Below are 26,317 nucleotides of genomic sequence, written 5' to 3' on the forward strand. Positions count from 1 at the left end.
GTTTTTAAAACAGGAAAACATTGCAATTGCCTCATTTAAGAGATTTCAGGTATTGATGCTTCCCATTTGGTGGGTTGTGCCCAACCTGTTGATTTCTACTGGGAATATAGAATTGGTAATTATTCAGGTAATCCTACCTACAGAGTAGAACCCTCTGTAACAAAGTGATTTTAGCTGGTCATAAATTGTTATAACATCTTTGATTGTTCCAGTGAACAAAACTAGCCACAACCTATCTTGCATTCGTTTGATCCTAAAAAAAATGATTTTTTTATTAAATTCTTAACATTTCATGCATATCATATTTTTTATAAACAAGAAATTACTGTGTTATGGGTATGAAATAAAGATCAGTTGACATAAAAAAAATCTAGTAATTAGTTCAATGGGAAAATGTTGAAGACTGTATGAAACACTCTAATATTGTTTGTTTGTTTTGTTTTGTTTTTTTTGGTTGCTGTCTCAGAAAGGTATACTGAACATCTCCTTTTATTTTTTTCTTATAGTAAGATTAAAGCATTAAACAAAAAAATTGCAAAAATCTTTAGAGCAATAGACTGACAGATCAAAAGATCAAGTGCAAAACTATAGTCCTCTTCAGCTTTGCTTGTATGAAAGGGGCTTTTAAATAAAGAATACAAGACTTTTTCAAGTGAACTTAGAATCATTTGATGCACACTAGCTAGGTGCTGTGAACAACAACTGATGAATCAGATGTGGATACTCAAAAATTCCAAAGATCTTTTAGAGTACATACAATTTAAGACTCTTTCATCTTGCAATAGTATTAAAACATTTGACTTTTCTACACTTTACACAAGTATTCCCCATTCAAAACTAAAAGACAAATTGAAAGAGCTGATCCTTCTTTGTTTCATAAGAAAGAATGGCCAATGTAGATACAAGTATCTTGTCTTAGGGAGGGATAAATTGTACTTTGTGAAAAATCACTCCGATTCAAACAAAAAATTCTCTGAAACTGACATTATCAAGATGCTTGATTTCTTAATTGACAACATATTTGCTACGTTTGGAGGACATTTTTTCAACAAACAATCGGCATTCCCCTGGGAACCAAATGTGCTCCTCTTCTTGCAGACTTATTCCTTTATTCACATGAGGCCGACTTCATACAGGAACTCTTAGGAAGAAAGAAAAGAAGTTAGCAGTATCCTTTAACTTCACATTCTGCTAGATATAGATGATTTTCTCTCACTAAATAATTCAAAATTTTGTGACTATGTTGAACGCATCTATCCCATCAAACTTGAGATAAAGGATACAACAGATACTGTTAAGTCAGCCTCATATCTTGACCTACATCTAGAAATTGACAAAACTTTACGACAAAAGAGATGATTTCAGCTTCCCAATTGTGAACTTTCCATTTCTATATAGCAACATTCCAGCCTGCATACAGAGTTTCCATTCTCAAGTTTATATATCTCCCAGTTGATACGATATTCAAGGACTTGTATTTCCTATCATGATTTCCTTGATAGAGGTTTGCTGCTCACAAGGAAGCTATTAAACCAGGAGTTCGAAGTAGTGAAGTTTAAATCGTACCTTCGCAAATTTTACGGACACCATCACGAGTTGGTTGACCATTATGGAATATCTGTTTCACAGATGACAATGGATATGTTCAAATTGTCGTAACCACAATCCCATCCCCTTTTCCTCGAATGCGACCTACCGAATTAGACTTATCACCTGGTTTGTACGATGGGTGCCACATGTGGAGCAGGATTTACTTACCCCTCTGCAGCACCTGAGATCACCCCCTGTTTTTGGTGGGGTTCTTGTTGCTCAGTTTTCTATGTTGTGTTTTGTGTACTGTTGTTTGTCTGTTGGTCTTTATCTTTTTCAGCCATGACGTTGTCAGTTTATTTCTGACTCATGAGTTTGAATGTCACTTTGGTATCCTTCAACTCTCTTTCTCTGACATATCATATGATGAGAAATTGGATTAAAGCATTTTTGTAAAATGCTGAACAGATTAAACCGAACAAATAAACAAAAAGACTGCAATTTACAATATGAACTGTATTCATATAAATATCACAAGTTTTCACAGTATAAAGCTACAATGTCAGTCAAGTTTTGAAAGTACTGATATTTTGACTAGCCATGGACTGTCTGGTCTGCAATACCTCTGTAGATGTCTTCTCAACCCCAAAGTATACTAAAAAAAAATATAGAAAGCAATTCAATACATCATTGATATTCATTGCTTAATAAACTTACAAATTTCAATAAAAGTTTACTGCAATATAGTATAATTTGATTTTGTCTTTTGTATTTCAATTTTAGAAATTATAAACTGATATGATGGAATATATGTCCAATAATTGATTCTTTTTAATGTTTTGAATATTTACATGTAGCTATAGGCAATTCATGCAAAATACATGCTATGTGCTGTTGATGAACACAAAAAAAGGTTTTTTTCTATATATTTTTCATAATAACTATTGTTGTCAATTCGAACATTTTTACCTAACCTTTTACTTGGATAATCTTCCAAAAGATTTACTGGTTAACAGGTATTAAAGTTGATGGTCAAAGACAATGCCTGCAGTACTTTATATAAGCTGTTACCACAGATATATGTCTCGCCTTTTTGAAATTTTGATAATGCAAATGTTGAAATTAAAATAGCAATACTTTAACATGTAAGTTATGCAAATATTCAAAGTCGAAGAACCATGACTGAAGGTACATGGCTAAAAAATCTCCATGGAAATGAGATGTGCCAATGCTAATACAACTGCATACCAAATACCATCTACTTATTATAAGTCGTTCCCTTTAAACAAACCTAAACACAAACATTAACTTGTAAACTATGTAAAAGTTTCAAAGTCAATGAACCATGATGAGGGGGTGGGGCTATATAATCTCCATGGAAACAATACTTGCAAATGCCAATAAATTTGCATATAAAATATCATTGACTTAACATTAGCAGTTCATCTTAAACTGATCTATAATCACAAACTAATACATGTAAACTTAGCAAAAGTTTCAAAGTCAATAGACCATGACTGAAGGGGCAGGGCCAAATATTCTCCATGGAAATGGGATGTGCTAATGCTTATACAACTGAATACCAATTAACATTGGCCTACCACTAATGGTTCCCCTGGAACTGACCTAATCACAAACTAATACATGTAAACTAAGCAAAATTTTCAGTCAATAGACCATGACTAAGGGGGTGGAGCCAAATAATCTCCATGGAAATGAGATATGCCAAATGCTTATACACTTTCATAACAAATATCATTGACCTACCACTAGTGGTTCCCCATAAACTGACCTAATCACAAACTAATACATGTACATGTAAACTAAGCAAAATGTTCAAAGTCAATAGACCATGACTGAGGGGGCAGGGCCAAATAATATCCATGGAAATAAGATGTGCTAATTCTAATACAACTGCATACCAAATATCATTGACCTACCAATTGTGGTCCACCATAAACTAGACCTAATCACAAACTAATACATTGTTGACGCCACCGCTGACGCCGGAAACAGCATACCTATGTCTCGCTTTTTGACTCTGTTAAGGCAAGACAAAAAAGCACAGTTATATGATATGATGTATTGAAGTTTATTGAGACATCCTTTTCTAGATCATTAATAATGATTGTACGAGTAACATGGAGACATGAACAATACATAAATTATGTATTGTTAATGTCTCCATGTTACCAGGTTACTGGTACAACCCGTATACACACAGAAAGGAATTTCACAATTTTTGAATCAGCATTTTGTTTGAAATATGACCAAGTCTAACATTTACGTCCTAACAATATAAAGTTAAAATGAATTACTAAACTTAATCAGCAACTTTGATCAGCTTAAAACTGCTCAAAGGGTATTTATTTTACACACCTTGTAAATTATGTTTACTTAAGTGTTTGCTTTCCACATGTGTTGCTGTTCTGGCTTTGCAACTTTGTTTGGTTAAATTGAACAGTTCGTCTCTGTTTATCAATACAATAGATACCTTTTATGTGTGGTCATAAAAAACACGGACATATTTTCTCCTCTATTTGTGTATAAATGAATTATGTCCATCTTGTCATATCGAACATGTGAACACAATACAATTGTATACCTTTACATGACTCTTAGTTTGGTCTGAGAAATGAGTATGAGCTCACTTACTTAACCAGGGGGGTCGGGAGATACTCTACAAATTTCTTATATGAGCTTCGTATTCCAGATACAACTTTTATTTAAATGATTCTGTTGTATTTTACCTGTGTTTGGCACAAAAGCATTATTTTTGTTTGCTGCAAATTAAATATAACCTTGTGGGGGAAATGAAATACTTTATTTTTCAAAAATAGGCGCAAATGCAATGTGCCCTACAATATGTCTTTGTGCTAATTATTTGAGTAAATGTGGAATGTTTTCAGTGTTATTCAAGCAATCAATAAACTGGACAATTGATTTCATTTAGTGCCATGATCATCAATTTTAAAATTTAACATTGTTATTTAAGAAATAATTCATGGCAGCTATAGATTTGTTTTCATCTAACCATGGGTTGGGCATTTATATTCAATTATTTTATCCCGAGCAACAGCGAGGGGTAAAATATGAATATAAATGCCCAACCCATGGTTAAATGAAAACAAATCTACGGCTGCCACGAATTATTTCTATTCTAATAGGACAAATTCTGTAATTTTGTCAACCATGAAAGCCCTATACACATGATGCTGTTTTGGCTGTTCCGTCTTACCCCACATATAATAGTATTAATAATATAATTTTATTCAACAATAAATAAAAAAAATTCACATTCTTCACCTAAATTTGTTCTTTTTGTGTTATTTTATTACATTCTGAGGCGTACAAGAAGCCTTAAAATGCCCGGTGTTTACATTTGATGCCAGAAGCATACATATGATGTCACCTTGTTTAGTTGCCAAAGACGATAACATCATTTCGTGGAATTTTCGTTTTATGACATTTTACATCAAAATAATAACTGAAATAGACTCATTTGTTTATATTGCATCAGAATTGAGATAACCACATTGTATTCGAAGCTTGGCCCAAGAAAAACTTGGGATTCACTGTCAAAAACTGAGTTTACCTGGTCGTATAAATAAGAAGGGCGTAACAGGGACAGCTTATTTTGTGTATCTATGCGTCTGCGCTAAAAGTAGATATACTGTGATTATACTGGTTGACGATATATAGGTCGTCATATAAGAATTATGATTTTAATACACATTTATATCAAATTGATCTTCATTGAAAAAAGGTCTGATTAACAGTTTCATGTTTAACATTCAATCATTCTGATGGTTAACCAGATAACTGTTGACAACACTACTAATAATGATATATGTATACATTTGTTCATTTATCTAAAATTAAATTATTTCACATTAACTATTTGATGGCTATAAACTGAATTTCTTTTCAATCTGACATCATGGAAAATAAATGGGGAATGTGTCCATGGGACACAGATAATGCCCCCGCTTGCATATAACATTATTAAGGGACATAACTCAAGCACTGTAAAAGTGACACTACCCAAATTTGTAATTTATCTGAGTTTTGTGGTAATAAGCATTGTGTATAAGTTTCATAACATTTGGTGGAGGCAAACTAAGATTAGAGAACTGAAATGAAAAATTCAGCAATTTTTCCATTTGTAAAGGTGTATTACTCTAGAACTGTAAAAGTGACGCCACCAAAATTCATACTTGACCTGTGTTTTTTTGTTATAAGCATTGTGTATAAGTTTCATAACATTTCGTTGAGGCAAACTAAAGTGAGAGAACAGAAACGAAAAATTCAGCAAAATTTTTCATTTGTAAAGGGGCATAACTCTAGAACGGTAAAAGTGACACCACCAAAATTTTGTGGTATTAAGCATTGTGTATATGTTTCATTACATTTGGTTGAGGCAAACTAAAGTTAGAGAACGGAAACCAATTCAAGGACGTACGTACGTACAGACGGACCAGGGTAAAACTTAATGCCCCCTCCGCTATGGCGGGGGCATAAAAATGTATCACAAAAGATGATGTCAAGGAAAAAGTCACCTTTTATTTTACGTATTTCTTACATCTGGAGCAAAATAGTTCTCAAACCAGTGAAAGTCAAAGATTTAGCCAGTGTACTTTAAAACCTACACCACTTTTCCTCCAAAGGGTACTATAAAGCTTGTTCAACTAACAGTTCCAAAATTTATATTTTAATATATTTACAGTGAAAGTCATTATTAAATTTATAAGTGTTTAAGGCTTACAGATTTTTATATAAACTTGGTAAAATTGTTGTAATCTGCCTAAGAATCAGGCAGTGGTGAAAACATGACAACCAAAACAAGTTACATTAATTTAAGCTCAAAATGTATAATGATGCATAAATATAACATTCATTTCCTTTTCCTGTTCACTAGCGGATTTAGGGGGGTTTGGGGGGGGGTTCGCAAAAACCCCCCCGCTTGAAAATCTTAAAATATTTTTTGTATTAACTATTTCTTGTTTTAATGTTATCTTTACTATAAATTGAATATCCAGTACTGAATAGGGTGACACGTTGTCACTACACTCCTTTAAATATACACATATCATAATTACATTGGCCTGAGGGAAACTTAACTGATAATTAGAGGGTGAAAGGATTTAATTAAGACAATCCAAGGCTGCTATCCCTATATTTTATTAATATTACTTTGTTGGTTTTATGATTAAAACGACGTTTTCTGTTAGCTTGATTTAAAGACAAATACTTTTTCACCTTATCATATCCATAAGAATTTTTTTTTAGAAAATGACAAAAGCTGAATTTAAGTATATTGCAAACTTTATTTCCACATCTGTACCTATAGTGCTCAAATGTATAGCATTCTAAATGAAAACTGGAATCCACCTAGTTCTTTTCCTTTTCATAAACAAGAAATGTACGGGTTTAAAAGTTTGACGACAACCCCGGACAGTTTGTTAAATAACCGTTCAGAATTGGGTTAAGCAAATGGTGAATGTTAATAAAAAAAAAAAAAAAAATACCACCAAACAGCCTTATTAAGATCACAAGACTTGACCAACACACATGATAAGACTGCTAGTGGAATAGATGCAATGGCTGATACATCAATTGCAAAACGGTTGGATACGATCTGTAATTAAATAATTAAACTAATCTAAAAAGTTTATTTTGAGTAACCATATGCCTGATGAACAAAAAGTGTGCCAATTATTGAAAAAAACATATATTGTTTGGTATAACAAGAAAACTTCTCTAATGTTCAAAAACATTTCTCACAAAACCCCCCCGCTTTAAGCTCTGGATCCGCGCCTGCTGTTCATGTATTTCAAGATATGATTTGGTAAAATGCACTAGAAATTAACAATTAAGGGGAGATAACTCAATACTTTGCTATCATTCTAACCAAAATTTATCTAGAGATTTCTAGAATTACCAGACATGCAATAAGGAAAGACCTACCATTTATAACTCAAGATGAGGGTAATTTCAAAATAGGATGGTTAGGCCGGCAGGTTTTTTTCGGCCATGTTTTGTCATTCTGCTAAATTGTCTGATTCTTACAAAGACTGGCAATTAAATTGAACAATTTGATAGGCAAATTCACAATACCAGGTATTTGAAAAACTGTTCAAAATCTGTATAAGAATTTTATTTTTTTAATACATGTATGGTTTTTTATTTGTATGAATGTCATATTTGCAAGGTCAACATATTTAAACCAATACTTTATCTTTCTGTCATGTGTCTGTATTACAGTGTAGACAGAATTGTGACTGTGGGACAAGCTTGGGATGACACTTAATTTAAAAAAAAAAATTTTAAATGATTCACCACAACAAATAAAACTTAACTAAGTGTCTTAACATTATTACAGTCATGTACCAAAAGAAAAATCAATAACTTTTTTCTCAATAAATTCTAGTGCACTTTAAAAAACAAGTGACTAAGGTCATATGACATTAAACAAACTTAATTCCTTACATGTAACAGAGCTGTCACAAATCTGTTTGACATGATGGAAGTCTACCAGTAGATTAAAACGGGCTCTGACATACTCTACAGAAACAAACAGTTTAGTCATACACTGTTAACATGTCAGAAATATGTAAATAGCAGGTCAATTTTTTTCTTCAAAAACTGACTAATTGACAAATTATTTAGTTAATCATAAAGGATTCTGGGTACAATGTTTGAACTGCATACTGATGTACACTATTTTAGATGTATGATACAAAACAGGATTCAACCAGTCTTACCACCACATCAATTATACCAATGATTTACATTGCTTGTTTTAAATGTATCCACATGATCATTCAAATTTAGTTGGTCATACCATAGTTTATAACAACTAACCTTGCTATTTCTAAGGGAGGCATTCCTTCATCAGCACCTCTCTTGAATCCTAAGAAATGAAAAATAAAACAAGGTATTTTAATACAGTTACCATGGTTACTTAACTAAATGTGTACCAATGACAAATGCATGCATGTCATTTATAACTTATAAAAAGAAATGTTTAGACTTTTTGTAATACAGATATCATCAATATGAAACTCAGACATGCATGTAGTACCCTTTTAAGTTTTTCGCATATACATATCTATAGAATAGAACATACAAGACCATCTCAGTTATCCCATCATGGGACACAATTAGCATTCCAAAAAATGTACATTGTACTAGTCTTATTAACATACATTATTTTTTTTCCATGCAAACTTGAATAATATACTTTTATACCAAAAATCAGATCATTATGTGCAGACATAGAAGAAAGTAAGCACATCTGTTTCATTTCAGCAACATAAAAGTGCAGACATGAGAAACACTATGTGCACTAGTACTGGCAAAAGCATACAAACAATTTTGAGAAAAAAAAAACAAATTGACAAATCAGAAAAATTTTGAGCAAGGGCTTCCAATTTGATTTGTAGCATTCCATAATAAACTGCTTCTCTGAGCGCAGCTGGATACAACCACAGAGGTCCAACCCTGAACAGTTGGGGCAAAAATGGACACAATATTCAAGCTTGATACAGGTCTGAATTTGGATTGTAATTAAATATTTGATATATTATAAGTTTCTAAATAAATGTATTCAAAGAACTTGAAATTGTTGTGCAATACACTGTGCTGTTGCGCAATACTTAGTAAATCTGTTGTCAGACTATAAACAAATAAAATCTTATAACTTGGAAACGCAAAATCGAAAATTTATAAAAATCAAAAGGGAACTTACAAAAATAGATATAAACAATTTACCAAAGTTTCATAAAAAATGCTGAAAGCATTTTTGAGTTATTGTCCGAAAACTGGAAAATCCCCCTTTTGGTAATGAATAAAACCTCATAAATCGGAAACGTATTATCTGAAATTCATAAAAATCAAAAGGGAGCTCATGTCGATAGAAATAAACGATTCACCAAAGTTTCTTGCAAATTGGTGAAACTGTTTTTGAGTTATTGTCTCAAAACTGGAAAATCCCCCCTTTTTTAATGAATAAAACCCCAAAACTCGGAAATGGTAAATCTGAAATTTATGAAAAACAAAAGGGAGCTCACATCAATAGATATAAACAATTCACCAAAGTTTCATGCATATTGGTTACAGGGTTATTGAATTAATGTCAGACATGTTGACGACGGACAGAGTCGGACAGACGGTCAACGGTATACCATAATACATTCTGTAAACGGGCATATAAAAACTGTGGAAAGATTGAAACAAATGCAGAAAATGGACAGGAATCTCCATTTACAGCTGTTACATGTACATGTATTTGGTAGGAGGCATGCTTCATATATAATTATATATTGTAATTTTGTGAAAAAATTTGCATTTTGAATTTAATTATTTATATTTTGCCACCCTTTCATCCCCTTAAACATGATAAATGCAGAAATGCAGAAATCCTGTTAGGTAATACATTCAATTATTTTTTTTAAAATTCAATCTAACCTGTGGTTCTGATAAAGGCAGTTCAACCATGCTGACTGTGATGCTGATGCTTTTAACAGATCTAGAACATCTCATTAACTAGAGGCTCTAAAGAGCATGTTTTGCTCACATTGATCTATGTGCATCTCCAATGTACACGTTCCAACATTATGGACTTGAATAGAATTCATGACAAAAACCTATTTTGTTGATCTTGTATTGCTGATCATTATTCTGTTTACATTTTCTCTCTTATTTTATTTTTACCCAAAACACAAAAAAGGGGAAAAAATTGTCATTTAAGGACAATCCCTCCAATCATGCCAATTAAGAGTCTACTAACACTTGTCACAAGTTCAGCAAAATTTGACTTATTTATAGATCTTGTCTTGCTGATCATATTTGCTATTTAAAGTGTCTATCTTGATATCTAGTTTTAAGTAAATAGACAAAAACACAAAAAATTGGTAAATCATCACTAAAGAGCAAGAACTCTAATAAGGAGTTGACCAATAATTTCGTACATGGTGACTCATTTCTATATCTTTCCTTGCTAATAATTTTTGCTATAGAATGTTTCTTTTTATCTATTATAGTTTATAAGATATAAGGCAAAAATGAAAAAAAAAATGTGTCAATAAAGGGAAATAACTATACATAACAAAGTTGTCTAACAGAAGGAATGAAAACTAGGTAGATCTCAACATTTTGAATATTTTCTGTATTTGTAGCAGTTTTCAAGACATCAGAAAAACTTGCATTTTACCTTTGTTCTATTTTTAGCCATGTACATGATGTAGTTTGGCATATTTTTAAAACTAGATACCAAAATGACGATTGTGGCCAAGTTTGAATAAATTTAAATTAAAAGTATTTTCAGAGAAGATTATTGTAAAAGTTAAAACAGACGACAGATGACAAGTGATGAGAAAAGCTCACCTGGCAAAAAAAAATGGCTATATAGGATGAGATCCATACATGTATCTTATACACATGTACAGACACCTGTAATTTTTTTGCAAATTTCTAAGCCAAACAGTCATTTTTGTTAACTAACAAAAAAGAGTTGTCATGAATGTTTTTATATCATCTGTAATCATGGTAATCATGGTAATTTCAGACACAAATATGACCCTACATTTGTATATCAGCATAATATCCCTTGCATTGCTGACCATGTCTCCCTGTACTTTTGATGACATTGATACATGAAATTCTTTGAGAATTTCAGTTGCCAATATTAAGCATGTTAAGTGTAGGATAGCATAATTTCATATCAACAGGTGAAGTACTTTTAGCTTGCTTTCAGTAAACTATTAGACTATGGGCATTCTTTAATACAACTTTTTTTTTATTGTTTTGCTAGTTCTTGTGTTTTTTTGTTGCCTCTTAAACCAGTATTGATTGTATTATAAGGTTTATAGGGTTATGCGCCTTTCCTGTAGGCGGCTAAAGGCTTACTTTAAAATGTTCTCTATGTACCTTTATTCACCTGAACTACATTCAAAAAGGGGGAGGATTGAGACCTAAAAAGCACCCTGCCACATGTTTATGCGCATGTCCCAGGTGAGAAATCTAATCAGTGGTTGTCTTCAGTTAATGCTTTTGTCAATAAGGGATTTGGTATAATGGTGGATCTTTGATAGTCTCTCAAATTTACTCACACCTTTTCAAACTATGAGCATGATCATGATGAGAGATTTGGAGCTTGATATTTTGTAAAATGTCCACTCTTTGCCAATGAACGCCAAAAAATGACTGAAATTGGTCAATTATGTCATAAGTTTTTTTTGTTAAACATGTTAAAAATTGGCAAAAAAAATATTGACTTTTCAATAATGAAGACAAAACAATTGTATGTATACTTTCAAATTTCATGCAAACTAACTATGGAATATGCAATCAACGATTCAAGACATTCCTTAAACATGTTAAATATATGTTCACATATTACTTCTGTAAACATCTTGTATTATGACATTATACAAAGGATTTAAACTTTACTCTAACCCATAGGCGTAGCATGTCCAAAAATAATGGTACGGTTTTGGTAAATTAGACAGAAGCATGATAAGGGACACGAAGTGTATGTGAAGCTGCATTATGTCATGGGGTCTGGGGCCACTGAAGGCCCCCAGAAGCTCTGGGGTTAATAGCGTTAAAATCCTGCATTCTAGGTGTTTCCTGGCACTAAAATTTGTTTTTGAAAAGCAGTATTTTTTACTCGACAACTTGAATCATTTATGATAAATAAAAATATGTGCCTGAACGACTTTGTATATTCCTTCCAGCTTGTTGACAGACGGAAGGACCCAAACACTTCATGCCCCAAACTTCGGTAGGAGGGGTATGCAAGTGACAATTCTAAACATATAGATTCCTGATTTTATTAATTAAGAGTATAAGAATCATCACTGAACTAGTACAGTCAGGGGTACTACTTGTACAAGTAATCTTTATTTACTTGAAGAAGTAAATAAAATAAACTTATACAAGTTAATTATATTGTTTGAATAATCTCCCCTTAATTTTCTAAAAAATTTACTTGTATAAGTAAATTTTTTTTACAATCCCACAAAAATTCTCAGTTTTGAGATGTAAAATCATGCCTTTAACAATTTTTCTCAGGTTAGCTCATAATTTTTGATAAGAGTTCAATGTTTCATCTCATTAATTCAACAAAGAAACTGATTGAGCAAAGATCTTAAGTATTTGGGCAAGGCCTTCAAAAATTGCTCCTTGGGGGCTTGTAAATGAGCAGTGTTCTAAAGATAACAGACAAATGAGATTTTCATTGTCCATGAAATTACACTTAAATGAATAGTAAAGACATCTGCAAAGGACAGACAATTCAAAATTCTGTTATAGCAAAGAATTTCTAAGAATTCAAGAAAAGAAGATAGGATGACTTTTTTACTTGTATAAGTAAAAAAATCTGAATGTCTAAGGGACATAACTAGGCCAAAAAATAATTTACTTATACAAGTAAATAAAATACACTTGTATAAGTATCCTACAAATTTACTTATATAAGTATATTATAATTACTTCTTCAAGTAAATAAAAATTACTTGTACAAGTAGTACCCCTGACTGTAGTATGTATACTTTATCAACAGAATGGAATGACTGAACCCTGCCTTGGGGTGTTGGGGCCATGGCCTGTTGTTCAAGACATATATGTATGTCATGATTTCACACCACGAACAGCGTTGGTCGTTGTGACTTCTGGGAAATATTATACTATCAAGATACATGTAGCTTGCTTTTAAGGGCTAGGCAGTGTAACCTTTTAATATAATTATTCAAATAATATCATGTCAGAACAAAGTATATATTATCATTTGATTATCATGATTATTGTTATCTCTAATTCAATGTAATTGGATCATTCTATTCTTATAACATGCATGTATCTGTATTCCCCACAATTGGAAATAAAATATATAGACATTTGTCAATTGTTGATGACTGTATGTTGACTTACAGATGAGTTTTTGTGAGGCTAGGATGCTGTAGTCATTTATGACATATGGCAATGTTAATCTGACAGTGAGTTATTAATTATACATTGTATCTTGGTTTCCAATTGGTCAATCTGCTTGCTAAAAATAAATCCAGAGAGAGTTGGAATGACATTGATGGAATATAAAAATTTGAGTTTAAAAATAGAATTTTGTAACTCATTAGACATACTTCAAATAACACTCAATAGGTTTTTCATCACTGTATCTTTAATAAATTTACTATCTGGATGATAAGTTCTATTCAGAGAAAAACCAACAGGTTTTTGGGAAATACTTTTTATAATTAGTGGTTAACTTCGTGACCGGATGTTATTTCTCAAAATTATAAGTTCGGCACCTTGTGTTATTTTAAAGTATATAGAAAATTTTTTTCACAAACAAAAGCAAGTGCCTGTGCATTTGACCTTGAATGCAGAAAATTTGTGATATCGTATTAGCTTTAGAAGTTTTCTCCATTGTACACAGTTAATTGCAGTGGCGGATCCAGAACTTTTCATAAGGGGGGGCACTGGCTGACCTAAGGGGGGGCCCGCTCCAGTCATGCTTCAGTGATTCCCTATATAATCAACCAAATTTTTCCCACAAAAGGGGGGGGCCCGGCCCCCCCCCTGAATCCGCCTATGAAATGCAATTACTGACCTGTTTGAGGTGTTAACACAGCCATTATAGCAATTTTGCTAAGGGTTGGCATAATGCATAGTTGCCAACTCACATGATATTCACGTGTAATACACGCTTTTTCAACTGTTTACACGCGAAGAATTTGTTACATGGCATGTACAAGCTTTTTGCCACTTTACACGCTTTTTCGTTGTTTTGATTTTTTGGTTGTTAGTGATATCACGATTCTCAGGTTTTTTCATATATAGACGACAAATACCGAAAATTTCGAAGTATTCGTTGGGTCGCCATTGTTTATTTTTTGATATGGACGAACTACAAAAGCCCTTCAGGTAAGTTTGTGAGTAGTTTTTAAGGTTTTGTTACTTTTTTTCTTTCAAATTCACTTTGGGGAAATGTCCAGCAGAAAGACATTGCTTTTTGGACCTGTACCGTCGTTTTAAGCGAGAACGATACATGTGTACGTACCAAAAAAGTTGGGAGTCTGAGTATAAATGGATCAAAGGCATATTAATTACAAAGTATTATGCTTCTTAAACATTATCAATCATTTGCAATCATAACAACATGTGTGAGAGGAGTACTAGCTATTTGAAAAAGCATTCAATGGTATTCAGAATTATAAAATTATTTTTCTTTTTCAGTTTCAAATCTAGGCTCTAGCCATCAGATTTCCACAGGCCATAGGGGATGGGAATATCACAGAACTGTTGGATCAGTTTTCAGAGTACCAGCTGTCTTCTCCTGATGAACTACTCAGCCAGCTTTGACCAGGAAATAGCAACATTCTGGGGAGCAATGGCAGACATAGATGACATTTTTAATGACAAAAAACGTTATTACATGTACATTCTTTCAAAGCTTGCTAAAGCTATTTTAGTTCTGCCAAATAGAAATTCTGACTGTGAGAGATTTTTTTCAATTATAAAGAAGATTTACACTGAATTCAGATCAGAACTCAACAATAATAAACATTGTGTGCATTGTTACATTTGTACATTGTACATGTATCATGTAAATTTAACCAAACTGGCTGTTGTTTTGAATATGTGCCTAGTTGTGTTGTTTTGAAAGCAGCAAAACAGGCCACTGTTGAATACAATAAAAGTTTACAGTAGAATATTGTTTTTTATATTGAGAAATTTGTATAATGTTCATATTAAAAAGTCTGCATCTACGTCACACTTTTTCACATGCTTTTTGACATGTCATGCAGGGGTTCAAATTAACATTTGGTATTGGAAGGTCCAGGACCTTTGACACTCCAAACTGAAAGGTCCACAACATAAATCCCAGGTCCTACTTTATTTGAAATATTTCATAACTCAGTAATTTAAGATACAAAATTAATGTGTTTTTGGTCTTAGGTTAGCTTGTTTAATTATATTTGAACTGCATGCAATATTTTGTTAAGTTTACAAATATATAGCCAGGCAACCATATAAATGTAGCACTAAACTGTCAGAGTCACTGTGGTATAACATGTATAATAATAAATGATGTAATTGTCTTACAAGTATATTATGAATTCAAATAATCTTTTTTTTTTTGGTATTGGGGATGGTGTCACTGTGGGTGGGTGTGCTGTCTCAATTATTGGTAATTATACCATTATCTCAGGGCTTACACTACTTCAGAATTATAGGGAGAAGTGACTTCTCTTTTTTTAAACTGATAGGGAGAAATGGTGAGATTTGAAAGAGAAGTGCTCACTCAAGGCGCTACAATGTTTGATTTTTACTATAATATAAAGGGCTATATGTATCTTTTTTTATATTGTTCAATTCATAACCGAGTATACAATTAAAGTAACAGTTCAAATTCATAGCTGTTTAAGTTAATCATATGTTGCACAATTATATTAGTTCCTCTCTTGTTAGAAACTACCAACTAAATATCTAGCACTAATAAAGAAATAACTTTTTTAACATAAAAAAAAAGACAAGAAAGTGATGAATGCTTAATTTTTCCCTTTGGGATCAATATTCTTCTGTCAGATGTGCCATTCATGGGTCCGTAGTCATTATCCCTAGAATCCAGATTTCATTCATAGCTGGTCCGTTTCCCGACTCCGATCAGTAGTTTGTACAAATATTTCAATGTGTAGGTTCGTGGCTTAGTGGTTAAAACCGATGGCTACAGTGCTGAAGGTCCCAGGTTTGATCCTGACTCTGGGCGCTGGAAATTTCAGTACATTAGTAGGGTGATTTTCACCCTCCCACACACATCTCTGGTACCTAGACCGGAGATTAAACTAGAATGGGTACTTTGGGGGCCTCGGTTGGTCAAAGTGGCCCCTGACTTTGACCTGGAGATCAATCTATAGAAATCTCTTCGGTTTGTCTGTTCCCGCCGAGAACCCCGGTGGTTCTCTCCGAGTACTTCGGCTTCCTCCACCATAATAACAGACTTCCCTGTGTCTGAGACTGTCTCCTAACACTACCTCTGTGTTGGGTTGGGGATTGTCCTGGTGATGGGTTGTATATAAGTTAGTGACACATCTCCATTAATCCCGATAGGGAGTGTGCATGGATTCCACTGTACCCTCGCAGCAATGGAGGGGTGCTCCGTTCACAGAGGGATCTTCGTACACACATACATACATACAATGGCGGACGAGAAAATTTACAAAAATAAATGATGTTTGAAATGCTATTTGTAAGGGAATATGACGTTTTTAATGCAATGAATGGATTACAAATTTACTTAAGGCAACTTTCATTACTTCTAATGGGTTAACAAACTTATTTTGACGACAGTTAAAATGGTTTGAAGTACGCTATCGAGGGGTATACCATGTCAATAGTAATATGGCTTTGGAATGACGATACTGATGGTTAAAAAGGTCGGCAAAGTCAAATTTTATTTTCTTTCAAACCGAAGGTCCGTCGGGCGTAGCTAGTAACCAAAATGAAAGTCTGGTTGCAATAGTGGAAGGTCACGGACCTCGGACCACCGCTAATTTGAACCCTGTGTCATGTCATGACATGACATGATTTGTCATTGTCAGAGGTTGGCAACTATGATAATGGTACATTGTTTTAGTGCCTGCTTAGGTTTACTGCATGTTCAGGGAGGAGCTTGGCAAGTTGGTAGTAAATGGTACTATAAATCAGCTAATTACTGACATGACTGACCAAATAACAATTTAAATTACGATTTTTTCTTGTTTCTAAAACAAAAATTACCCATGTATAAAACTGTTGGAATGAATCCATATTGAAATGTTACTCTAACAAGTTTAAGAACAGAAGAAAGTCTCTTTTTAGCTTCTGGACTCATGTCTGCCATAGTTTCACTTTTAAGATTAATGTAAAAAGAACGTAAAGTTTCATTGGTTGAAGATTATTTTGTCCAATCAAAACCGTCCTTTCTTCTGTCAACAAAAATGTCTGCGCCCATACACAACAAATTTTCAATTATATCAAATTGTTTTTATTCTTTATCATACTTATCATAACTCTGCTATTAAAGATTTTAAAATATTGTTCAATTATTAAGTAAAAGAGTTCCAAACGACTTTATGAAAGAGAGATAAATAATAGCATTTGCAGAAACACGTCTTTTCCATTCGGAGTATACAAGTTTTTACGTACTAAAACCATGATCAAATGACCTTGAGAAAACATACGCATGCCCCTGGGATTTTTCGTTACCCTGTGCAAAGCACACAGAGAAACCTCGTAAATAACAAATAATGTATAAAATACGAAATGTCACCGGCCGGTTCCTATGCAGACAAACATTACAGGTATTTTCAAACCGTGAACAAGAAATCGAGAGAATGCTATTTCCACGAACGCAGTCACAACAGGAAAAGTCTGTCCCACAAGACGTTTATATAAGTGATATAAACTTCTTCTTCCAATACAGTGCAATCCTCTAATTGAGTATTATCGTGTGACAACAAAGGTGCAAGAAAATATTTACAGGTGCAAGTAAAAAACACTCTGATGGTGTAATTTGGGGATGCTGCAGCTCATTACCCCCTGCTTGAAAGCATCTAGTGAGGTACTATCCACCAAAGGTTGTGGAAGGCTGTTCCATATCCGTATACTGTCTGGGAAGAAGGAATGCCTGTATGTTGAAGTTCTGGCATATGGTACAAGGAATCTTGTTGTGTGTCCTCTAGCTATTGATGATGTATTATGTAGCTCTAGCATTGGTATTGCTAAGAGGCCATGTACTATTCTGTACAGTCATCATTACTGCTTTACATCTGGCCCTTCACTCGGCTAGTGGTTGCCACTGTAGAGTTTTTAGCATTGATATTACACTGCTGGTTTGTTGGTAGTCATTCATTACAAACCGGGCTGATCTTCTTTGCACACTTTCTAGTTTCTGTATGTTAAGGTTGGTGAACGGGTCCCAAACTGAGCATGCGTACTCAAGTAATGGTCTAACTAGTGTTGTGTAGCATACAGCTTTTGTTTGTTAGGGATAGTGGTACAGGTTTCTTTGGATGAAGGCCCTGGTTGAATTTACCTTTTTAGCTATGCTCTCTACATTGTATGTCATGCATGTCATGTGTATGTGTGTTCCAATTAATGGTTTTATGGATTGTTACGCCTAGGTATTTTGCTGAGTCAACCAATGCTAAGTTATGCTCATGAATGTTGTCACTTGTGGGATGTGGTTTCTGCTTGTTGGTTACGTGTAGATGTTGGCATTTGCTGGGATGAAATTCCATTTGCCAATCATATTCCCATCTGAGCAAGTTGTTCATGTCTTCTTGTAGTAGTTTTGAGTCTACTTCATTTTGGATCCTTCTGTACAGTACGCAGTCATCTGCAAATAAACGAACTGTTGATGCCTGCATGTAGTCGGGTAGGTCGTTGATAAACAGTAGGAACATGAGTGGCCCAAGTACACTGCCCTGTGGTACTCCTGATTGGACAGGTGTAGTGTCAGATGTTTTGCCATCCACAACGACTCTGTGATTTCTGGAGCTGAGAAAGACCCAGATCCACTGAAGTGTTGGCCCGCTGATACCATCAGTCAGGGGACTTATTGAAATAAGTGATTTTTAAATCACTTATTTAAGTAGCAAATTCGAAGTTTTGTCACAAATTGTGATTTTGTAGTTTTACCAAAATTTTAAACACATAGGTTTAGATAATATCTTTTCATTAGTAAAATTGAAAAAAATAAACTTTTTGCTTCTTTTAAGCAGCAAGGTTTATGCCTTTGATGCAATCATTTAGCTGCAAATTCTATTTTAGTTGAAAAAATGCTATGAAAATGGCTTTACATAATGAACTGATACTTTCTTAACAGATTTTTCCCAGCAGTGGGAATATTTTTCCTGTAAAATTCAAGGTTTCATCTTATAGATTATGTAATAAAATTCTACTGTTCGCGATCAAAATTTCACTGTTCGGGGGTGTTGAAATTAGTGGGGGTTATTAAAATAATGATACTTAAAGAAGTGATTTTTTGGAAGGAAATTGAGGTATGATACTTAAACAAGTGATTTTTATGTCATTATCCTAGATTTAGTACAAGGTCATCACCTGACATGACCCGGTCATCCTATCAACACAGATGTTGGTTCTGATAATTTTAGCAACATAATTAGTCCCTTGATCATTAGTATTCTATATTTAAAGCTACAATAAAATTAAATCACTTAGTCTAGTGATTAATTTTACTACTTAAATAGGTGATTATTAAAGAAAGACAACTCTTACTTCCAACCTTTATGGACATAATGTTACTTGATTCAGTGATTTAGAAAATCACTCATTTAAGTAAGTCCCCTGACTGACCATAGTACTTTGCTTTATCTTGTTTATAGAGAAGTCTCTCATGAAGGACTTTATTGAATGCCTTAGAAAAATCAAGCAAGATAAGGTCAATATGTTCGCCGAGATCTATGTTCTTAGCCGCCAAGTCCTGTATTGTAAGGATCCGTTGTGACTCGCAGGAACATTTTTTTCTAAATCCATGTTGAGCGTCGTTTATGATGCAGTTGGTTTCAAGATGTTTTGCAATACTACTGCAGATTATGTGTTCTAGGATCTTGCATGTGACAACAGTCAAGGAAACTGGACGGTAGCTACTGGCACGTGATTTATCTCCTTTCTTGAAAACTGGAACAACAAAGACTTCTTTCCAATCTGATGGTATGGTGCCTTGATTGATTGATGCTTGAAAGAAATTGATAAATGTTGCTGCGAGGTATGGTGCAAGCTCTTTGAGAAGTCTTGTTGGGATCTCATCTGGACCAGCTGCTTTGTCATGTTTGTGGATATTCAAGTTACTTAACAATTTTAGTGTTTCATTTTCAGTTACATGTATTTTGTTCATTGTTGGATGTGGACTTTGTCCCTTATTAGGAATGGTATTAATATCCTCACTGGTGTTGAATACTGAGAAAAATTGGTCGTTCATAATATTTGCCTTTTTTTCACTTTCTGAGTATTAAAGTGAGTCCATCTTTGAGAGGTGAAACTCCAACAGATTCGCATTTCTTACTTTTAATAAGTCCCAAGAATCTTTTAGGATTTGCTGATAATTCAGGATTAATGATGTCGTTAATCATGTTAATGTAGTCTCTATAAGCCTTCCTACATTCTTTCTGTGTTGAGATTTTTAGTAGATGGTATCCTGTCAAGATCAGATTTTCTTTTGGTCTTTCTTGCTTTTTCAAACCTCTTTTTCTGTCTTGTTAGTTTTTTGATTTTCTGGTTTATCCAAGGTTGATTAAATCTTGAGGATGAAATTTTCGATGGTACTGTTTCTTCAAGTATTGTAAGTAAGTTGGATTTAATAAATTACCACATTACAGTTATAGGGCTGTCCAGGTTAAGTTTCTCTTTAAAGTTTGCATTCAATTTCATAGCCTTTTCACCTTGTTCTTTAACATCTGCCTTTTTCCCAATAGATATTTTTCTCTTCACAGGTTTGTTGATTTTAGCTGTTATATCAGTGTCGACGTATACGATGTCATGGTCGCCAATGCCTGGTAATGGCTCGCATCGATTCACTAATGAAGGCCAGTTTGTTAGAAATATGTCTAACATGTGGTTTTTTCTTGTGGGAAAAGTGACTTCCTGTTCCAGGTTGTGACCAATCACCTAAAATGAATAAAGCTCAAATGGAATATCTTTTTCCAGAATTAATATGTTATTTTTTTATTTTAACAAAAGGATTTAAAAGAGCATTTTTAAGGTCAGAATCCCAGTCTGTTTACCCTATAGAATCAATAGACCTTATTGCTATCTTTGACTCTGCAACACTTAACCTGTTAACTATTCTTTAGTTTAGGAAATAGTCAGTTTTTTTCTTTGATTGATTTTATTTAATGCTCAATGGTCATGTGATAAATTCAGGGTGAGGGGACCAATACAATATAAACTGCATGAAAACATAAACCTACTATCGTTGATTGGTAGCTAGGTTTTGGTTAGAATGAAGGGTTGAAAATAGAAAAAAAAGTGGTAGAATTTTTTTCGATGCAAGATGTTTCAGCCACACTGCCAGTTCGTCACAGTCGTTTTCAGGAATACTTTGTCAGTTTGTTTTTAGCCATGGTTTTTATTGTTTTAACAATGTTTAAAGGGAGGAAAATATAATTGATAAAAATGTGTATCAATATTTGTAAAAAATATGTAAGTCCATGATGTAATTCAAGACCATAAAGAATGAATATCATGACATCTCCTAGATTCAAGTGAAGATAAATTAATTTTTTCATAAACTTTAATTCAAATGCTTTCTTCTTCAGGGATACTGACAGATCTAATAACATCTAACTTGAACTTCATAAAAATTTTTTTAATAATTGTTTACCCTCAAACATGTCAAAGTGAATATTTTTCACTTCAGGTTGCACTTTGTAAATGCAGCTGTTTCACAAACCACACTCCTTTTGGGGAGATATATAATGTTCATGGATATATTGTTTTGTTTATGTACTGGTTTTCAGATATGAACTCTATGTTTCATCTCATAGAGACATAACTTGGGAATGTTACCAGTATAGATACACATGGATAGCGACGAAATTGAATTCTGAGGAAGACCCAAAGTGAAGGGAGGGGTAGTACAGAATTTAAGTATAAGATTAAACTTTTAGAAGTTTGGGGCATATAAATGTTGAAAATATGCCGCACAGCCCTATGTTTTGACCTTTGAATAAAAATTAAAATAGTAGTGCATATCAACTTTCCATTCTAGGATATAATTTTTTACGAAACTTCATAGTAAAAGTGGCACAGTTTTAACCGTAAAGGGGGTTCCTATGGGAAATTGCATTGTCTATATTTACAACCTTCAGTGCAACCTTCAGGTACAACGTACTTGTATATTCTCTCAAAAAACTACAAATTTTTTTCTTTTCTTTTCTGAGCCAATAAAGGCATTTAATGTGCCAGGAGGGAATAACTCCTGTGCTGCTACAATGAGATAGAAAGGTAACCCTGTTGAGAGAGCAGCGAACTCAGGGATGCGATATCATTTCTACTTTTGGACCTGTTCATGTTCCTGCTTCATAACTGTTTGCCCTGGATCTGTTTAACCTGATTGTGTCCACTGTCACAGGCCTACCAGCCCAGGGCCACATGGCTTGCAAAATTTCTGTCAGGTCTGTGAGAATTTCTTTTACAGGCTAATAGATTCTATACAAAAAGTTCCAAAAAAACTAGTTCATGTATGATATCAAACCTATGGCTGTTCAAGTTTATTGTGAAGAATTCTATCTGCTTACATCAATGTTTTGTTGATTGTGGTCTGTTTTATAAATGTTTAATGATATAACTTGTGTAAAACATGTTAAATAAGCATGTTTAAATAAATTTTGATAAACATGATAAAGGCTCTTTAAAAGAGTCATGTTGAAAACATAGACATGTTTGGTAATCTGGTTTTGTTTGAAATACATTATTGAGTTATGAATAGAAAGAATAATTCAGATGGACAAGATTAACATGGTTATGATGTTGATAATGAAAAAAAAAGATTACTATTATTATTGTTATTATTACCATCAATATGAACCAGGTGCTACAGGTTTGATTGCATTTTTTTTTTACCTTTAATCATGCATGGACTTTCAAACAATTAGATATATATACAAATTGGCAGAAATGGGTATGCTGCTCTATGATGTTAACAAAATAATCCTTAAAGAAAAATAAAAACCGGAAGGAAATTTTTCTAGGGCCATAGTATACATGGTATATCAACCCTCCTACCATATATATATGCTCCCTTCAGGGATGTAATGAGTTTATCACAATGATAATTCTGTCAGGTGTTCTAGATTGGTATTGAAGAGGGTGTCTCACCTGTTGAACTGCTTTAAAAAATATGCAGATATTCAGTCAAGGATTTTAGTTTTACATGTATTCAAACCCTTTGATGAGTGTTAAAACTTTCTTGGTATAATCTATGATTAAACACATACCTGCTCAAATGTGCCAAGCTGTGAAAAATAATCTTGTTTTATAATTCATACCTGGACTGATTTGACTGATTCCAAACTGACTTGTTTACTTTCTATAAAGTTGTTATTTTAATTAATCAACCTAAGCTATAGTTACAACCATAGTAATCAAAGACATACTCATAATGGGCTTTCATTAAAATATTAAAATTAGAAATATCAAAATTAATTCTAATACAGCAATCCATTAAGGAAGTCGACAGCCCTGAGTGAAGAATAATTATTATAAAAAATTTCAAAAATGTATATTCAAGTTTTCTTCCATATTTTTACTTTTACCCTTATGTTAGGGAATAATTAATGTACATGCATTCATAAAAACCTAAATACCATTAAAATAAATGTGTTTTTAATTTTTTAAAATAGGGCAAACAAAGCAAGGGTGACTGATCTCTGTGGGAGACAGAACCCTAGGTGAATGGACTCTGGGTGACTATGTTATTGAGGAGAATTGACCCAATTCCTTTAAATCAAGAGTAGCTTAGACCTGGGACCAATATGTTGACAGTTATCCTTTTTCAAGATAGCAGCAACTTTAAATATGCTACTTTTCCAGAAACTTAATAAGTAGCTAGATTGATCCCTCTGACATGCCTGAAAACCTCCATCTTCTAAGGGAACAATCTCAGTAACACACAGGTATCAAGAATGTGTGTGATGGTATGTTCCTTTGTGATTAACTAACAAAGACATTAACCAAAAGTTGATGCATTTTATTTGATAATTTGCCCTTTTATTTTCCCTATAATCCCAAATATTGTTTTTGGCACTGTAGATATCTCCCAAATGGGTTACATGTATATATGCTACCAAACATTGCATATTTTTGGCTTTCCTAAATTTTGAATGATGAACAGAAGGATATTCTAAAAAACATGTATTGTTTTTGCTATCAACTATTTCAAATACTAAATATTGATATATGGTATGTTGTGATCAGGAGCTTCACTAAATACCAGAAAGCCCCGAAAAGATAAAACCACCACTTAATTTAAGTTGGACATCAGAACCACCACTACAAAAACAGTGTACAGAAACATAGGAGGCAAAGCATCAATAAACATGATAAAAGAGGAGGCAAAGCATCAATAAACATGATAAAAGAGGAGGCAAAGCATCAATAAACATGATTAAAGAGTACTTACAGCTCGTTCAAAGGCCAATTTTGAATAATTAGTAAATCATGTTTTCCTAGATTAACCAGAACACCTCCATGGAATTTAGTGATTAGACATTTAAAGCATTCTGAGAATAGCATGACCTTGTGGATGTCTGCCTGTAGGTTGACTAAAGAGTGTTCATCTGACTTTGACTTCATAAGTTTTTGCTTGAACATTTCAACCTAAAATTCAATTATAATCAGTATCTAGAGCACTTGCATAGTGCATAGTTTCACAACAGTTGTTTAAATAGATTAGTTGTTAGTTGGTCTATATGCTTCTTTTATAGAGAACTACACCAGTTTGCTGTAGATGTTTACACAGAGAACCATTAGATCAGTCATGGAAGGAGAAAGCAAAGAAGGAAATCAAAGGAAAAGATCCAGATGATGTACTGATTTGGAAGACTCCTGAGGTAAACAGTCATCATTGGAAATACATGTACATACCAGCACACTGTATATCGTTTTTTTTTTGTGTGTGTGATTTTTGCATGATTTGATGACAAAATGGACAAGTCAAAATTACACTATGTATTATTTAATTTATTTTTGCTGATTGGAAAAATGCAAACGAAAAGAATCATTGAAGTAAATTGAGATGTACACAACAGAAACTTAATTCACTGACAGGAAATAAATGACAAATAAATATGAGTACTACAAACAAAAATACACATAATTTGGAGAACATTCAAGGAATGTAATTTATGAACCATGTGGCATGCGAAAAATGGAATGTTTTGATAAGTTTTTGTGATAGTATAACAGAGCATATAATTTCTAAAGCATATTTATGCAAATATCGGTGTAAACGTGATTTATCTTTATTTATTTTACATTATTTGCAAATTGTTGGGTTATGACAACAATCAATTGGTTGTCGTTAATTAACATTTATGAACATGTCACTGATTGCTGTATTGTTAAAAGGTATGACATGTATGATTATATTTTAGATAATTTAAATATTATGAAAACAGAGATCTCGATAAAATATGCTCTTTCTTGAGATCTGTTGATCAACACAATAGACTAATTTTCTATGGAATGTTATTTAACATTTAGGATGAAAAGAGTTTAAATACTTATTTTGTGTTTTCCCTATAATTTACAGTGAAATGTATGTATAAAACAGTGATAAATCTTGGAATATGCTTTGTATTCAAATTTTTCTAGTTTTTTTTTTAGCTACCATGAAATGAACAAAGGAAAAACCAAACACTCACAAAAAAATTGATATAATATGTTTAGGGTATATTTGAGAGATTTGAATACACATATATCCAAAATTAAAATCTCTACACCAACTTCTGTTTTTCCCCTCAAAATGTACATATAAGAATTGTTGCTTTTTGCTGATGTTTTCAAGTCTTTGGACAATCTTCAGGAAGTTAGCTCTGAAATTTGTCCATGATAGAATTGAATTACCATATAGTCATGGTATTTCATAAGTTCATTATATAATTACTAGATAACACACCAGGGGACACAATCCAAATAATTTGTATTCAATAAACATGGCTAACAAGCCTCCAGTTTTGACCATTTCATGTCATATCTATTATACATCAGTAACTTTGTG

General features: G+C 33.2%; 1 protein-coding gene and 1 long non-coding RNA gene across 2 annotated transcripts in view; one reads left to right on the top strand and one right to left on the bottom strand.

The window, feature by feature from the left end:
* Positions 1 to 2,031: 2,031 nt before the first annotated feature.
* On the bottom strand, positions 2,032 to 17,443 carry LOC127728423 (uncharacterized). Its single transcript, XR_007994113.1, has 3 exons — positions 17,314 to 17,443; positions 8,395 to 8,443; positions 2,032 to 2,185 (listed from the first exon to the last, which is right to left on the bottom strand). It is a non-coding gene; the product is annotated as an uncharacterized LOC127728423 (long non-coding RNA).
* Positions 17,444 to 17,748: 305 nt separating this feature from the next.
* The window catches only part of LOC127728380 (methylmalonyl-CoA mutase, mitochondrial-like), a 91,780-nt gene continuing 83,211 nt past the window's right edge, over positions 17,749 to 26,317 (top strand). The window contains exons 1-2 of the mRNA XM_052235730.1: positions 17,749 to 17,876; positions 25,023 to 25,148. Of these exons, the coding sequence (XP_052091690.1) occupies positions 17,823 to 17,876; positions 25,023 to 25,148 (180 nt within the window). The 5' untranslated portion in view covers positions 17,749 to 17,822. The remainder of the gene's footprint in view (positions 17,877 to 25,022; positions 25,149 to 26,317) is intronic.

This window comes from Mytilus californianus, unplaced genomic scaffold, assembly GCF_021869535.1.
Source record: "Mytilus californianus isolate M0D057914Y unplaced genomic scaffold, xbMytCali1.0.p SCAF_2, whole genome shotgun sequence".
In the NCBI taxonomy this organism is placed as follows: domain Eukaryota; kingdom Metazoa; phylum Mollusca; class Bivalvia; order Mytilida; family Mytilidae; genus Mytilus; species Mytilus californianus.